General features: G+C 34.4%; 1 protein-coding gene across 1 annotated transcript in view; it reads right to left on the bottom strand.

Moving 5' to 3' along the window:
- Positions 1–11,433: 11,433 nt before the first annotated feature.
- Positions 11,434–17,545, bottom strand: part of ATM (Serine/Threonine-kinase ATM-like protein) — a 74,456-nt gene continuing 68,344 nt past the window's right edge. The window contains exons 71-79 of the mRNA XM_086448182.1: positions 16,987–17,066; positions 16,788–16,872; positions 15,517–15,563; positions 15,197–15,296; positions 14,408–14,539; positions 14,142–14,276; positions 13,996–14,061; positions 13,099–13,242; positions 11,434–11,752 (exon numbers count right to left, since the gene is read on the bottom strand). Of these exons, the coding sequence (XP_086304308.1) occupies positions 11,675–11,752; positions 13,099–13,242; positions 13,996–14,061; positions 14,142–14,276; positions 14,408–14,539; positions 15,197–15,296; positions 15,517–15,563; positions 16,788–16,872; positions 16,987–17,066 (867 nt within the window). The 3' untranslated portion in view covers positions 11,434–11,674. The remainder of the gene's footprint in view (positions 11,753–13,098; positions 13,243–13,995; positions 14,062–14,141; positions 14,277–14,407; positions 14,540–15,196; positions 15,297–15,516; positions 15,564–16,787; positions 16,873–16,986; positions 17,067–17,545) is intronic.

Here is a 17,545-nt window from a genome sequence, read left to right as displayed (position 1 = left end):
AACCAAAGATAACTCCAAAAATGGACCGGGTTGATCCACGAGTAAAAGAAATTAGTAAGGGATTAGATTACAAATTTCGGAAGGTGTTAGGCAGTGAACTCGCCTAATTGAGGTGATCGGTCTCTACTACGATCCCAAACTATCCTATAATCGACATGCAAAGATTCAAATTAAACTATGGTTCAATCATCATCAATTTATATTGAATTTGCTAAACTAATCATTCGACTAAAATTTTCCCAATCATTACATGATCTCACGAATTTCTCCAAAAAAAGAAAAAACCCTAATTTCACCTCATTTTCTAAAATTCACATGGTAATATTTTCAATTGAAAATCTACATATGCAAATATTTTCCAAATCAAGAATTTGTAAACAATTTTTAAATTAAAAGATTATGAATGTGAAATTTCTAAATTGGTAATTTATGAAGTTTTCAAATTAGGAATATTAAATTTTTAAAATTAGAAATTTGCAAATATGGGATGAATTCTCAAATTAGAAATTTATAAATATAAAATTTTCAAATTAGAGAATTACTAAAAAAACATGAGATTTTTGAATTAGAAAGTCATAAATTTTCATTAACATGAAATTTCTCAATAAGAAAAATGCAAAACTCCCAACTTAGAAATCACAAAAAAATGTGAAATTTCTAAATTGCATATTTATGAATATGAATTTTTTTTAAATAGAAATTTATGAATTTTCAAATTAGAAAATTTCAAAAATGAATTCTTCAAGATAGAAATTATGAATATGAAACATTCCAAATTAGGCAATTATGGACACATGGAAACTCAACAAATCGGCAAAATTCAATATCGTATAAAACCACCAAATTAATGAAATATAAATATACATAAATCTCAAAATTAGAAAAAAATCAAAATCATGTAAAATTGATAAATCAAGAAAATATGAGTATACATGAATCCCAAAATTAACAAAAATCAAAATTATGTAAAATTATCAAATTAGGAAAATTATGAACATACATGAATTTCAAAAGTAGTAAAAATCAAAATCATGTAAAATTATCAAATCAAGAAAACTATGAACATATTAACAAACTGATGAATTGGAGACTCATACACGTCAAATTTCTAAGTTGGGAACCTCATGAACACATAGCAAACCTAGGAATCAAGAATTCATACACATAAAATTCTAATTAAAATGTTATGAACACATGACAAATCAGTGAATCAAAAAATCACGTATATATAAAATTTTAAAATCAAAGTATTAGGGTTACATGGCAAATCAGTGAATTAAAAATTCATATATATGTGAAAAATTCTTGAATCAAAACGTCATGGACACGTGGCAAATCAAAGAATCAAAATTCATAAATATGTGCGAAATTTTTGAATCTAAATGTGATAAACATATGTCAAATCAGTGAATCAAAATTCATATATATATATGCATAGATTCTTGAATAAAAAAAAGTTATGTATATGTGATAACCATTATGAACACGTTAGTGAATGTCGGACGATCATCAACACGAAGGCGAGGAGAAGAAGAATAAGATGATAAACAAAAATAAAACCAAACTTACCTGTACGACAGAATGGTGGCTGCGGTGGACTCCTTCAGATGCGACGCGAAACGGCTTGAGAGAGGTAACAAAATAGAATAGAATGAAATCGTGATTTTGCTGTTGGAGAAGTGATATGCCTTGGCTAAATCTGTAATGGAAGGGATGCAAGAATATGACTGCTAAGATGATGGGAATGAAGTTAAGAAAGAGAAGAGGGCCAAGAAAATGCTAAGTGAGTAGGAAGCCGAAAGATGGCTGGAAAAATGTGAGGAAGTGGAAGGCAGAAAATGTGAGGGTTGAGGTCAATTTTAATGGAAGAAAACGTGAGGGTTGAGGTCAATTTTAATGGTAGAAAATGTGTGAGCTTTGGGGCTGTTTCAATGGCTGAAATGAGGACGTTTCTGGGGCTGTTGTTGGGTAATGTTCGGTTGGGCTGAAAAACGAAGAGGAAAGTGAAGTATGGGTTCAAGGGCTATTGTTTGTGATTGAAGGGAAAAGAAGATGGTGATGTTGTTGTGAGGTGGGTCTGCTGTAATGAAATGGAAGAGAGGGGGAAGAAGGTGGGTCATGGGACTGCTTCGTACTATAAATAAGGTAAGTGGTTCTTCCTCTTTTAATCTTCTTTTTCTTCTCTTATTTTTTTCCTTTACCCTTCTTTTTTCTTTGTTGTGTGGATTATCCAAGGAAATGGGAGAGAAGAGTAGAAGAACGTGGGCAAAGAGAGATTAAAGAGTAGAGACGTGAAGAGAAGAGGACCCAGCATGCCATAGGAGAGAACAACATGAAGAACCGAGAGAGAGAGAGAGAGAATAGCTAAAGAGAGCCTTTATAATCAAAATGTTTCTATTTTTTCTTTCCTCTTTTTTTATACATGTGTTTTTTTCTTTTTTCTTTCTTCTTTCTTTTTTTTCTTTCCTTTTTTTTCTTTTAAGAGAATGGGAGTGGTGAGCCCATGCTACTCGTACTCCGTTGATGATCCCTTGTTGATGACTTTGTGATTGGCCAATTGAATTTTAGTTTTAATTTAATTTTGTCAATTGGATTTTAATTTTGAATTTTATTGGTTGATAACTTTTAATTTGAATTTCAATTTGATTGGTTGGTTAGCTTTTTTAATTTTAATTTTAATTTTAACATTGATTGGTTGATTGAATTTTAATTCAAGTGATCAATTGAATTTTAATTCAATTGGTCGATTGAATTTTAATTTTGAATTTATTGGTTGATTAACTTTTGATTTGAATTTTTAATTAAATTTTGATTAAATTTGAATTTTCTATGCTCGTAATCCTATTGATAATTTTCTATCATGTTTTCCTAAGAATCAAGGTCTCTAGGTCAAAGTTAGACAATGAGGGGCGTTTCGGTCATTTTTGTGAATTCTCATAAATTTCTCTATTTTCTTCGATCTGGATCTTATTAGACTTGAAATCATATTATGAATACAATTAAAGTACTTTCGAGATTTTTCAAAAGTCCTAAATTTATGAGGGGTATTTTTGTCGTTTTATTGATTTTTGTAAATTTTTATGAATTTTGGTATGAGATTTCTTTCAGTCCCAACGTGATTATTTCTAAGTCTCAATATCACATTTTTCTAGCATCGTGAAGTCTCTAGATTATCGAAATGTGTAGCAAATTTAAGTTTACATACTTATTCAATCGAGTGTAAGGTGTAGCAATTCTAAGTGTGCGTAATTTTCTATGTCGAGTCGTAACAAGTAAGGGAGGTGAAAGGATTAGAAATGGAAGAAATTAGGGACAACACTCACAAGCCTTCGAGTTCTTTGCACTCATTATTAGGAATTCACTACAACTGGGGGACAAATTGTCTAATTAGGCATATGCAAAAATGGGATGTCTACACCTATCTCTTAGGAAACATGGTTAGGAGGTTTCCTATCTCTTAGAAAACCTAATTGTAATATATATATATATAACTCTTGGCTATATTCTTAATTATAACAAAAACAAAGAACACAAAAAAAAAAAAAAAACACACAATTAATAAGAACATCTCCTCTATCTTCTCCTGTGCACGTAGGCTGTATTGCTAACACACGTAATTATCTTGTGATCTGTTTTATCTTCTTTGTTCTCTATCTTTACTACATGGTATTAGAATGGGTGTTTGAATCTGTTCACTATTGGTGATTTGTTTTTTTTTTTTTTTTTTGTTTTTTGAGATTTTTTTTTATTCAACAATGGTGGACTCAAATGGAAACTTGGTTGGAGACTGACATCTATGTTATTGAATGGTCCCAACTACATTTCATGGTCTAAAGTTGTGTCCTTGTCTTTTGGTGAAAAAAACAACTTGGGTATATTAACGTCAAGATTGCTTATTCGACTGCTGCAGATCCAAAGCTTAAAGAATGGATCTACACGATCAACTTGTGAAATCCTGGCTTTCAACTTGATGCAGCCACGGATAACAGAGATCTTCACTTTCTCAGATTCTGCAAAACAACTGTGGGACTCTATGGCGGAACTGTATGGTAATCAAAATAATGTTGCACGCATTTTTGAATTAAATGGTGAAATTGCTACGGCAGAACAAGGCAAAAAAAAAAAAAAAAAAACTGTTATAGAACATCTTGGGCATCTAAAAAATTGTGGGACAAGTTGGAGATGTATCGTTCGCATACTATTGATGCTAAGACTCTCTTGAAGAGGGTTGAAGAAGATAAGATTTTCTCCTTGCTTAATAGTCTCAAGTCTGATTATGAGAATCTTAGAAGTAATATTCTCATGAATGCGACTCTTCCTTCTCTGTCTAATGTTTACTCTACTATTCAGTGAGAAGAAACTAAAAAAAAAAGCTATTACCAATAAATCAAATCCTCATACTGATAAAGCTGAAGCAAGTGTTCTCTTTGTTAGAAAAGATGACAGGAAGAAACTCTTTAATATGAAGGAAAAAAATATAACCGACACAAGCCTAAGCGAGATACTTATCGCTGTAATCATTATGAAAAAACAAGTTATATCAAGGATCGTTGTTAGCAATTTCACCCTCATCTTCGTCAAACTTTTGACAAAAATACTGATAAAATAGAGCAAATAGCAGTCACTAAGACCTCTATCTCATTAAATCATCTCACTCATCTTCTACAACAACTCAATAAGAATCTTCCCTCAGAATCTGATCCCTCTTCTAGTACTCATGCGTCAGGTAATCTTCATGCCTTTCTTACTTCTTCTCATAATAATATTTGGATCATTGATTCTGACTCCACTAATCAAATGACTCACGATTTTTATAGGAGAAGATATTAACAATTAAACAGTTATTAGCAATCAAATAGTTTTCGTAGCTAATGGAACCATGGTACCTATTCAAGACATTGGGAAAATAACTTTTTTTTCTAGCTCACCCAGTTCTAAATCCCTTCTTGTGTCATTGTTTTATACCCAATTGTTGTCAATTGGGAAGATAACTAACTCATTAAACTGTGATGTCATTTTTTTCCTACAACTGTTATTTTTCATGACCGAGTGTCAGGGAAGAAGATTTGTGAAGGATTCTATTCGAATGGTCTCTATCTGCTTAAACATATCAATAAAGCCTACCATACTAGTGATATGTCTGAGAGTCATCTCTTGTATCAACGGCTTGGATATCTATCCAGCCATATTTTAACATCTTTATTTCCTTCTTTTTCTATTGAATCTAGTACTTGTAATGTTTGTCCGTTTTCAAAGCAAACTCGTTTGCCACTTGTTATTTCTAAGTTAGTTACTGCTGAACCTTTTGAGTTGATTTATTCTTACTTGTTGGGCCCTACCCCAATCACTTCTTATGATGGCTACATATGTTTTGTGTTATTTATTGATGATAAGTCTCGTGCTACTTGGATATATCTCTTAAAATCTAAAGATGAGGTGTGCTTTATTTTTCAAGATTTTCATAATATGTTGACTAATCAGTTTAATACGAAAATTAAAAAATTTCACTCTAACAATGGGTCTGAATTTGCAAAAGGTCCAATGCCTATCTTTTTTCACAACCAAGGAATTATTCATCAGACTAGTTATGTGGGTACCTCACAACAGAGAGAGAAAAAATCGACATGTTTTGGAAACTACAAGAGCCTTAATGTTTCAGATAACCGTTCCGAAGCCATATTGGTCTTACAGGGTATTAATAGCAACTTATCTCATCAATAGGCTTTCCAGTTGCATTTTAGGCTTCAAATCTCCTTTAGAGATCTTGTTGACTCGTAAGCTAACCATCTCCCACTTGCAGATTTTTGGATGTGTATGTTATGTCCATCGTCAGGCTACTCTCGCGAAAGTTTGACGCTCGGACAATCAAGTGTGTGTTTATTGGATACTCTTCTACACAAAAAGGGTACAAATGCTATGATCCTGTCTCTAAGAAGTTGGGGATTTTTTGTGATATGCATATTAATGAAGGTGAACCTTATTTTCAACTTGAGTCTAGGAATCGATCCAAAGGGGAGTATTTGACAGATTTGGTACCGCTTCCGACCATTATCTCAACGATCATTAGCTCCGTCAATGAGGTTAATAACATAGAAGAAGATGATCTTATGGTGGCTAATCCTAACTCAGCCCCTACTGAAGTTGTAGTCATTGATCTTACCTCATCCAAGAAAGTAGTTCAGAGGAAAACTCAGAGGGAAACTAGTCTTCTTGGAATATTGAAGGACTATCTTACTTATCATACTATGGCCTATCCTATACAAGACCGTATAACTTATGATCATGTAACTCAATCTCATTTAGCCTTTTTAAGTACTATATCGAGTCGTGAAGAGCCTAAAAATTTTCAAAAAGCTAATTTTGAACCGATATGGAAACAAACCATGAAAGAAGAGCTCCAAGCATTGGATGAGAACAAAACTTGGTCTATGGTGTCGTTACCTCCTAGGAAGAAGACTGTAGGATGTCCTTGGATTTAAAAGATAAAGCACAACAATAATGGCACTCTTGAATGACATAAGGCCAGGTTGGTTGCAAGAGGATTTATTCCAACTTATGTTTAGAAGATTACAAATAAACATTCACGTCAATCGCAAAAAGGAATACCTTCAGAGTTTTATTGTCACTAGCTATGAATAATGATTGGAAATTATTCCAGTTAGATGTTAAAAACGCTTTTTTTGCATGGAGATTTAGAAGAAGCGTATATGAGTATTTCTCGTAGACACCCTCAAAAATCTCGTGTAGGACTGGTTTGCAAGTTACATGATGCCTTCTATGACCTTAAACAATCACCTCAAGCATGGTACGCTAAGCTCAGTCAAGTACTTGAAAGCAGTGGGCTCTTACGAAAATGGCATCGATTCTTCATTGTTCATCAAAAAGACTACTTTAGGAATTACTATAGTTCTAGTCTATATTGATGACATAGTACTTATAGGTGATGATCAAACTGAAATCTCAGACTCAAGGTTGTTCTTCATAAGCAATTTGTTATTAAGGATTTGGAGATTCTAAAGTTTTTTCTTGGTTTAGAGATTGTTTAGTAAAAAAAAAAGGTATATTTCTTAATCAAAGAAAATATGTGTTGGACCTGTTATATGAGACAGGAAAAATGGGTGTAAAATTTGCAATCACTCCTACTGAAAGAGTAGGAAAAATTGACTTGGATGGTAACTTGTTGTTTGATTTTGGCCAATTCCAACGATTAGTAGGAAGGTTGATGTATCTTACAATTACTCGCCCTGATATTTCCTATGCAGTTAGCTTGGTTAGTCATTTTATGCATGCGCCTAGAACTAATCATATGGATGTAGTTACAAGAATTTGGTAGTACTTGAAGGGATCTCCTGGACAAGGAATATGGATGAAAAAGAGTGGTCATAGTTAAATTATGGTCTACACTAATGCAGATTGGGCAGGATGTCCGATTGATTGACGGTCTACAACTGGATACTGCAAATTTGTTGGAGGTAATTTGGTAACTTGGAAAAGTAAGAAATAGAGTATTGTTGCACGCTCGAGTACTAAAGCAAAGTATAGAGCCATGGCTGCAACTACTAGTGAAATTATTTGGCTCTGTGCATTGTTACAGGATTTGGGTTTCGAGTCGTCCCAACCATTAGAAATGTTTTGTGATAATCAGGCTGCAATTTATATCGCTTCTAACCCGATGTTCCATGAGCGAACAAAACACATTGAAGTTGATTGTCACTATGTTTGAAAAAAAATTCAAGCCAACACCATGTGTACTCCCTTTGTTCGAAGTCATTAACAACTAGCTGACATTTTTACCAAAAGACTTCCAGCTGCTTCATTTCAAGATATCATTGGCAAGTAGGGTGTTCTTGATATCTTCACACCAACTTGAGGGGGAGTATTGGAGTTGAGAGGAAATCAAGGAAGATTTGTTTCTATTCGGTTATGAGGTTTTCTTGTTTGACGAACACGGTTAGGAGGTTTCCGATCTCTTAGGAAACCTAATTGTAATATATATATATATATATATAGAACTCTTGGCTTTATTCTTAATTGTAACAGGAAAAAAAAAAACAGAGACACAATGAATAAGAACATCTCCTCTCTCTTCTCCTGTGCACGTAGACTGTATTGCTGAAGCACATAACTTTCTACTGATCTGCTTTATCTTCTTTGTTTTCTATCTTTGCTACAATCGGTATGTTGCGTCGCATCATCCGATGATAAACAGTTGAGACAGATTACTGTTTCATTGAATGCTGCATCAAGCATAGGATCAGATTTGGAGAAGACAGTTTTGATCAAGTTGTGGTGACCGATCTCTCCTAGCCATAACCATATAGCTATGACCATCTTAGCCAATCGAGCTTCTTTACTCCTTATTTGGACTAGTCGGTTAAATCGGTTCCTCTCTAATGTGTGAAGAGAAGGAAGTTGACTATAGTGCCCATGATCGAGACGATGGAGCAAAAAATTGAATAAAAGAAAAAAATAAATCGATGAGTGGGTTTTGTACAAAATGGAAAATATATAAAAACACAGTACATATTTTGGATTGAAGCTTATTCGGACTAGAACTAGAGATGGATTTCTCTTTTTTCTAATGGTGTTCTAAACGAGTTTAGGCAACTTAAAATGAAAAATAATAGAAAGAAGAGTGAAAAAATAAGATGAAGAGAGCTAAAAAAGAACTTTGAGCTTTTAAGGATGAGAATGAGAAGGACTAGTTGATGGTTTAGGGTTTTAAGTAGAGTGGATTATCTCAGGAATGGGAAAAAGTAACGTCAGTTACATTTCCTTGGAATTCGAGTTAGACAGCCATTAACGTTTTTTCAACGGAGGAACATGCCGCTAGTTATCAGAGAGTGAAAGATGGTGAACTGTAAAACTTGTAAGGGTTAATGATCTCCGATCAAACTGATCATTTGATGTGTGGGTCCACCAAAATGGCATAGTGGACCTAAGATGGGAGTGATTGTTTGCTCACAGCCCAACACTGTTTTGACATGTGTGCTGATGACGTAAGAGAGAAATTTGTCTCTCCTGCCCACACATCCAATGTCTAGCAATCTTAATTTTTAAATTTCTAATCTTTAAAATTATTATGGTATCCACATGGACTATCATATTGGCAAATTAACACAACAGCCATCACGATTTCATGAAAAATCTCACGGTAAAAAAGAGTTTTTCTAGCTTCATCAATGATGTTGAAAATGGATGACTACCAAGCACTCAAATTTAAAATTAAATTATATAGGTGAAAAATAACTTTTTTTTTTTTTTAATTCATAGAATTTTATCCACTACAACACTGCTGTATTGAATCATATTTTTGAATGCCACAAGGTGATCTTGTAGGAAAATTTCAATTTTTTATCATAGGTAGAAAAGAGAAAAATTCTTTTATTATGGTCTATGTCATCAACACCACATGTCAAAAAATGGTGTGGGCCAGTGAGCAAACAATCGCTCCCCAAAACAGCAATCTATGTGTTATTTCAGTAGCGGTGACATTAGGTAAAGGTTTGGTTCTCTCGGGTCCACGGAATAAATGAGATAGAATAATTTCATATTTTATTTAAAATTTTAATTGTTAATAAATTTGAAGCAAATGAATTTACTAGAGTTCCCTTTAATCAATGTTGCTTCTCTTCTTTAATTAAGATTAAGTTTTGATTAATTTTATGAAAATTTTGGAACTAAGGAGTCGTCTTTTTATGGTCAAAACCTGAAATACAGAGAATAAAAAAACTGTTATGATATCAAGATGAAAAATAAATGGTAAATATGCAATATTTTTCACAATTTGAAAAAAAACTCATATTTAACGGATCAAGGTGTCAAAAATTTTTTTCTGAAAGTCAAATCAGTCAAATTATTAGAGGATGGGAGAAATTTGACAACTCTTGACTGTCAAATCAAGGGAACACAGAATTTCATTGTCTCTAAACGGTCCAAATTTGATTTTTAAAATTCAAAGGCTTTGGCTCGTTGAATTTTCATTCTTTGTTACAATGTTAGTTAGGATCCTAGCCTGACCAACACTTCTAAGTGGGTCACGTGGAAGGGAAACTAGACATGGCCAATCACTTGGTATGTGGAATGATCGGTTATAGTTGATTTTCCCTCCACGTGACGCGTGTAAACAAAAATGTTAGTCTAATTTTACATGATACGTGCATGCACAACAAGAACTGCTTTCTTGTAATACCTCTAGTTTTATTTTTACATTATCGTCGTGGGAACCTAAGTCAAAATTTCTAAAAAATTAAATGTGATTTTCAAATGCCCATAATTTTTTATATGAATATGGATTCAGTTAGCGGATTCGATTAAATTAGATCTTCTAGATCATGTTTGTGGTCCCTATCATGCCAATGTCTTAGCACACATTAGATTTGTGTCATAGATGTTATAATTACATTGGTAAATAATGATTTCAAATTCAAATTCAAATAAAAAAAAAAATCAGTTTCAAAATATTAGAATGACAAATCTAAGATAACGTCGTTAAGTAATGTCTTTTTAACGCTCTCAGTGTTCATTACGAAGAAATATTTAATATTTGTGAACCATCAATACTCAAATTAGCTTACAGAAATAAACGAATCAAGTTGTTATTTTGCTAACATATGAGAATAATGCTAACGTGACCTCAAACTGAAACCTCATATTGCACTTCATGACGTGAAAATGCATCTATGACTCCTATCCAATTTCACATCATTAAGTGTGATATGAGGTTCCAGGTTGAGTTCACTCCAGCATGACTCAACATATTAAACAGCAGAGTGGATTTTCAAATTTGAAAATTTATAAGCAAAATTTTCAAATTTTACAGGTCATGAATAAACTTAAAAGTAATTTTAAAAATAAATGGTTTCAGTTGTCATTGCAACTAAGAATAATGATGAACGCATGCGGTTTTGGTATGCGGCTGACGTAGCAAGGGCACAGAACTGATCATCTTTTCCCTGTGTTTCCTGATGAAAAAGATCTATGGTTATGTGTCCTTGCCACGTCAGACGTGTACCAAAACCACTTGCATTCATCACAACTCTACCATAGATCTTTTTCATCAGATACACAGGAAAAAAGATGTACAGTTCCATGCCCTTGCCACGTCAGCCACATACCATAACAGCTTGCATTCATCATTATACATTTTTTCTGGAGATGGAAAAATAAAATCTATTGTTAAGTGTACGCTACCACATCAACACAGTGTCGAGTGCAGTGACGTATGAAGTCAGCTTAGGATTTTCCGTGTATCAATGAACAGGAAAACACTAGCCTCTATAATCCACGATTGAGGCTCTCCACCAAACTGACAGTTGAGATGCTAGGGATTCCCAAGATCACTAAAAAATAAGATCTGATCTCAAAGAATTTTTTTGCCTCTTATCTCAACCACCAGTTTGATGGACAAAACCTCAAATTGTGACTAGAATGGGACGATAAACAGATGTGTATGATATCCTTATATTAGGTTAAGAAATATTTTTACCCTTTTAAACGGGATGCTTCACATATATACATTTAAACTATGCCAGAATATCACACCAAGGAAAAAAACGACATCCAAGAACAGTCTCAATTTACAGTAGAGGGAAAAGAAAAATCCCCCCAAAAACCCCCCCGCCTCTACATTGTGTTTGGGTGCCGTAGCTGCTAAAGGTGATTATGCTTGCAATCACAACCAAGCTCCCCACCCAGGAAACATTTGACACAAACGCTCTGGATCGATTGCATCTTGTATGAGTTGTTGGACCTGCATGTACAACAAGGTTCCTTATATAAATACACAAATTAAACAAAGTAGAACGGATGTATGGAATTATGATGTAAATGAATACATCAAAGAGTTCCCTTAAGAGGGCGAACAACCTCCTGACTGAATCACAATTCTTTGATGATGATCTTCATCTCTTTATATTCAAATTCAAGTTTTCAACTACATGAGATAATTGTTATTCAAACTTGTAACAATTTTAAAACTCTATATAATCATAAAGAAGATAAGGACTCTTGCAGTTTGAAAAAAGTGAGATAAGGACTCTTGAGATCAGCTGCACATCCTTATCTGCTGCCACACCAGACTCATATCATACCATACCACCGCCCATTGTTTGTCTCAAGACATCAATTCACCACTTTTGTTTATCTATCAATTTGAGGATGATAAACTGAACTCAAATGGAGATGTGTACCATAAAGTAGAAAGATTATTCCTTCCAAAAATGAATTGCAAAGGTTGCATCTTGATCACTAATGCAGGATTGCAGCATACCATGCAGTTTGAAGACATGGTCAACAAATTTTTTAGCAATGATTCATGCCAAATAGGGATGTGAGAAGCGTACAAACTTTGCATACCTCAGAAGGTTATCCGCAACTACAAAAAAAAATGACACTTGTACCTTGAGATAACGGAAGGCCTAAATCCATGGTAATTTCATCCGAACCAGTATATGTAGCAGTGGTGACAGACCAGGGGGTGCCACAGTCTACTTATTTCTTTGGCAAATACCACAAAATGTTTTAGAGACCCATTTATAGGTCTTAAGATACCCCAAATGATGCATGCAGGTTGGATAAATCAAGTGGCATTGTGGTGAAATAAACTTTTTAACACCATTTTGTTTGTGTGTAGCGATACAAGTCAGACTCGAGTGGATGATGAGGATCTGTGCAAATCTGGTTTTGCACCCCTTGAACATACCTGAATTAGTATGCTCATCCCACCATTTTGGATGGTCTTCTTGAATGAATTACATAGATAGCCATAAAAAGTACCATAGCTTAGGGCCTAGGGTACACAACCAATTGGTCCCTAGCACCATGGTTTGAAGTTTCATATCATTTTGGAAAGTTCCATCCAAGACTGCAACAAAACATAGACCCAAAACACTGAACATTTCAGGAGTGTTTCAGATTGTCTTAGAATGTTTCAGAATGTCTCGGAATATGTTTCAGTAGAGACTGTCTCAGTTATCCCCAACCAAAACATTGCCTTGAGATGGCCTGGCACCATGTCAAAGCTGCCCAACAGTAGTAGAAATATGTATGCACAAACTTGAAAATTATGCATTGATATAAGCAAACTTGAACATTTACCTGACCATGCACGCTTCTCATTTCACCCTCTTCATAACCATCTAGCTTTTGTTTGACACGCATCAGTGCACGTGCAGCATCCTTGTTCCCTTCATATACATCTTGTGAATCTTCTAAAATTGGCACAATATCATCATCCGTTTCCTGTGACAATGGATTGCATATGTGAAGCAATTTGGCAGTGTGTAAACATATAATTTGATTCAAACATTTCATGCATCATTCGTAGTATAGCTCAATACACCAGTTTTGGAGTGCATCATTTGTTTCATGGTGCATGGGTACAATACATCCATGTAAATCACATACCAAGGTAGTTTCAACAGATCTTTTTTTGTAGGGTTTCTAAGTTGATTTGAAGTTGCTGTCCCCAATATTTGGGCTAAGGCATAGATGATGATGCATTAATCTGTCTAACAACTTAATTACTTTTGATATGTAGAAGATAAGTTAGATACATTTGTCTGTGTCATTATGTCATTTTCAATTTTTTTTTAAAACATAAGTGAATATGGAGAATACAGGGTGTCGGTCAAGAATGTTTATCAATACAGGAGATCAATAAAACATATCAATATCCAGAGATCGTGCTCTGCTCCTCAAAATAGATACTCAAAACCATGTGTCCAAGATGATACATTTAATAGATAATCAGTGGGAAATTTAGAAGACACACAATAAGGATATGGCTTACATGACTTAAAATCATCAATAGATAACTTGAGAAAACCATAGATTATCTTCAATATTCATGGGTTAATTGCAGAAAGAATAAACGATATGATGAAAAAGGGAACCCGTCAATGGAATTTGAAAAAAATTTATAAGGAATGTTAGATATGCAATTAACTTTTATTGGTGATATTATGACATCGATGAATAAACTTTTAGAAATACCTTCTGAAGCTGCAAAGCTTTCAGAGGGGAGAGCGCCCATTTGTAAAGTGGATCATGAATGAAAACCTGCAGTGCAGTTTAGATTTGTTAGGAAACAAGAACATATGCTTCAGTTTGTTCAGGAAGGACGTGTTGATTTATCATACTTCAATGATGGTTAGAAGTGCTTCTTTATTTGTTCTCATAACAGAGAGGGTTTCCTCACAACATCTTCTGAAGACACCTTCCACTCCGGTGACTCCCATACCATCTATGATATCTCTCGTCAGTCTAAATGGAACCTGCCAAAAATGTCCAGAATAATTCATCAAGTAATAAAAGAAAGCTTTCTTATATCCGCAGAACTCCTCTATCATCTAAAGGAAATCAAGTGCTACATGAAAAAGGGAACAAAAGCATAGAATAAACGAACCCGTTCTGGTGTTTTGAGCATCAATCCCTGTTCGAAGGCAACACCGAGATCAATATGAACAACTTCAGCAGTGGCTTGATCAATGAGAATATTCATGGAATGTCGGTCTCCAAGTCCGACTATGTAACCCACCTGATTTCATGAAACAGGCAGTATTACAGTTACTTCCCAGCAGCCATATTATAATCTCAATATTCATGAGTCACGAGTGACTTAGAGTTAGTTATGCAGCACCGCTACATACTTAGTCATAAAAAAAATAAAAAATAAAAACTGGGTGGGAAAGACTAAGGAAATTGGAATTTCTATACTGAAAAGGTATCTGCAACTACTGGGGCTATCCATGAAAATATTAAGTTACAGAAGTTCAGGTCCATTTAGGACGTCAAATTAATATGTAGCAAACTAATACACTGGTTCAAGGTTTCAACAGCCCATGTTCTAGAACAATGGTTGCAGTTCTGAATGTCTGCCAGACCAACTCCCCGATGAAGAGGACAAAAAACCCGGATGGTTGTGGGTTGTGAAATTTCTTAAATGCACTAATGAATCGGACACAACGAAAGTAAAACAAACAACATACAAAGAGATTTACCTAATGTAATGAAAAAAATACCATTTAACAAGGTGTGCATTTTGATTCAAAGAGGAAACCGTGTTTTTTAAACATTGATGTTTTCAGAACAGGATAACAATTCATGAATGCTGAAACAAAAGATGGAAACCATCCAGGAGGAAAGTGCAGCGTTAGAGGTCAATGTCACAAGAAAAGAAGAAGAATACACAAACCATTGAACTAGCTGCTACACTCCGTGTATAAGAGAGTCTCTTCTCGAACCAATTAGCAGGTTGCAGGAATCTCTCCAAGAAAAAGTAGTGCATGACAGGCCTGCATGAATTGTGATAACTTAAAGAACTAATTCTAGCGAACCTCCCCCATGGTTTAAAATATCGTATCGATTGAATGTTTTGGCTTCTGAAAAAACTGATATGGTATCGGCCAATACAAACCAATACATTTCGGTACATACCCGATTCAATGTTTTGCATCGAACTTGGCCGATACCAATACACACTACTAGATGGAAAAGTAGACTAAAAAGATAAACCTGAAGTTCTCACAGACTTCCTGGTATGCTTTGCACTTTTCCTCTCCCTGTATGAAACAAAATCACACATCAATATGATTTATGAAGGTGAAAAATAAAACCTCCGGGACATTCTATTTTCAGCTCCCTTTTTTTGGTTTGCATTCTGATGCCTTTTTTTTTTTTTTTTTTGTGGGGGTGCAGGGTTGCCGGGGGGGGGGGGGGGGGTATGGACCAATCTTTCTGACAGTTTTTTCTTGCTGAAATCATCATGACTGTACACTGCAGGGTCTTTCGGAAATCATCATGACTGAGCCAACTGTTTCTCACCTCATGTTCTGGATTGAGTTGTCATTTTTTTTTAGTAACTTTAATGTCTAGTTTAATGATGGATCATTTGTAGGAATATCATGTAACCAACAGTGAACTTTATTCATGTTAGTTAAGTTTATGAAAGATCATTTGTAGGAATATCATGTAACCAACAGTGAACCTTATTCTTGTTAGTTAACTTTTAGTATGTAAAACCCTGGTAGAAGAGGGTTTGTATTTTCTTGCTCTAAATGGGATTCAGAAAACCTACGATTAGTTCATTAGATTTGGGTTTTAAAGTCAGAAGTTATCTTTTTAGAGCATTGTCTGCCATTTGGGTATTTGTTTTCATTGTCAATATTGAGCTTTTTTCCTTTTAGTTCAAAACAATTCTCGGTACAGAAAAGTATTTTTCTTCTTTCTATTTTTATTGTTGTTGCTGTTTCCACCAGACAGATTTGGGTGACGAGGATTAATTTAGGTTGGAAACAGATGTTTGTGGTTTGTTCAGGTATCGGTCACCAAGGTTGAAAGCATACAAGTAGTCCTACAAACTCAGCCTATTCTCAGGCAGCATTGCAATTGCATTTTTGAGCAAGAAACAAAGAAAAGATTTTTTTTTTCTTTCAAATATTTACTTTTTGGGGTGTATCCATGTATATAATTGTATTGTATGATAAACATTAAAATTTAAATGATTATATGCTTAGGATAATTAATGATTGGTTTGTATTTCATTTTCCCTAAACAATAAGGGGCTCTAATATCTTGGGGCCCCACCTGGACATTTTGAGCAATATTGACTTTTTTTTGTTTTGCTAAGCTTGAGCAATATACTCTTTTAAGTTTTACCATTTCCAGAAAATCTGGGAGACATATTCGTTGGATGTTGAGAAGTATTAGAGATGTCTGATCCAAATCTATATTCTGTTTATTGCACTTTATATTCTTGAAATTATCCAATGTTAACAGAAGCATACACTTGCTTTTGTCATGTAATCCCGGCATTTAGGAAATGGCCAATCTCCAGTACCATAACGTCCATGGGCCCCGCCATTCCGTGAGCTGAAAGAGATGAAGACGTGAGTAATGTGTTCAAAGCAACTCTCTCAAAAAAAAAAAAAAAAATTCACTTTACAACTTGTTCCATTAACAGTAACCTCTTGAGATTTGACTTACCTTCCTAAAAGATATTCACCAAGTGGAATGGTTCCATCAACCCATTCAAGTACACCAGCACTTGGAGTGAAAGGAACAACCTGTTCCATTAACAGTGAAAAAAATAACTAAACCGCAGGGAGGGGATAAGAATCTACAAAACCAAAAAATGGATGTTCTGAATGCATTTGCCAACAAACATCTACGCAATGATGAAGTCAACCAATAATTGCAATGTGTTATAAAAGCTTCTATGCATTAACCATAATTGAATTTTTGAATAAGAAGTAGGAAAGTCTTACTTTCAGAAAAAAGGAAGTAATGTTTAAAACTCAACAAACTAAAATGGATCTTACATTCATGTTTATACGCCAAATTGTAAGAGTCAACTCATTTATAAGTGTAGGCAAATTCATTCAAAAACACACATTTCAAGTATGTAACAAAGACATTGAGATGGAGATCAGGAAAATTTTCATCCCTCCAAGTAAATCTGGTAGATGGAGATCGGGAAAATTTTCATCCCTCTAAGTAAATCTGGTAGATGCTTTATCATGTCCCAGAGGCTGAAACCAGATTG

This window comes from Akebia trifoliata, chromosome 7, assembly GCF_017979445.1.
Source record: "Akebia trifoliata isolate Shusen 1 chromosome 7, ASM1797944v1, whole genome shotgun sequence".
Classification (NCBI taxonomy): domain Eukaryota; kingdom Viridiplantae; phylum Streptophyta; class Magnoliopsida; order Ranunculales; family Lardizabalaceae; genus Akebia; species Akebia trifoliata.
Note: the sequence above shows the minus strand (reverse complement) of the source record. Positions and strands in the feature narration are given on the sequence as shown.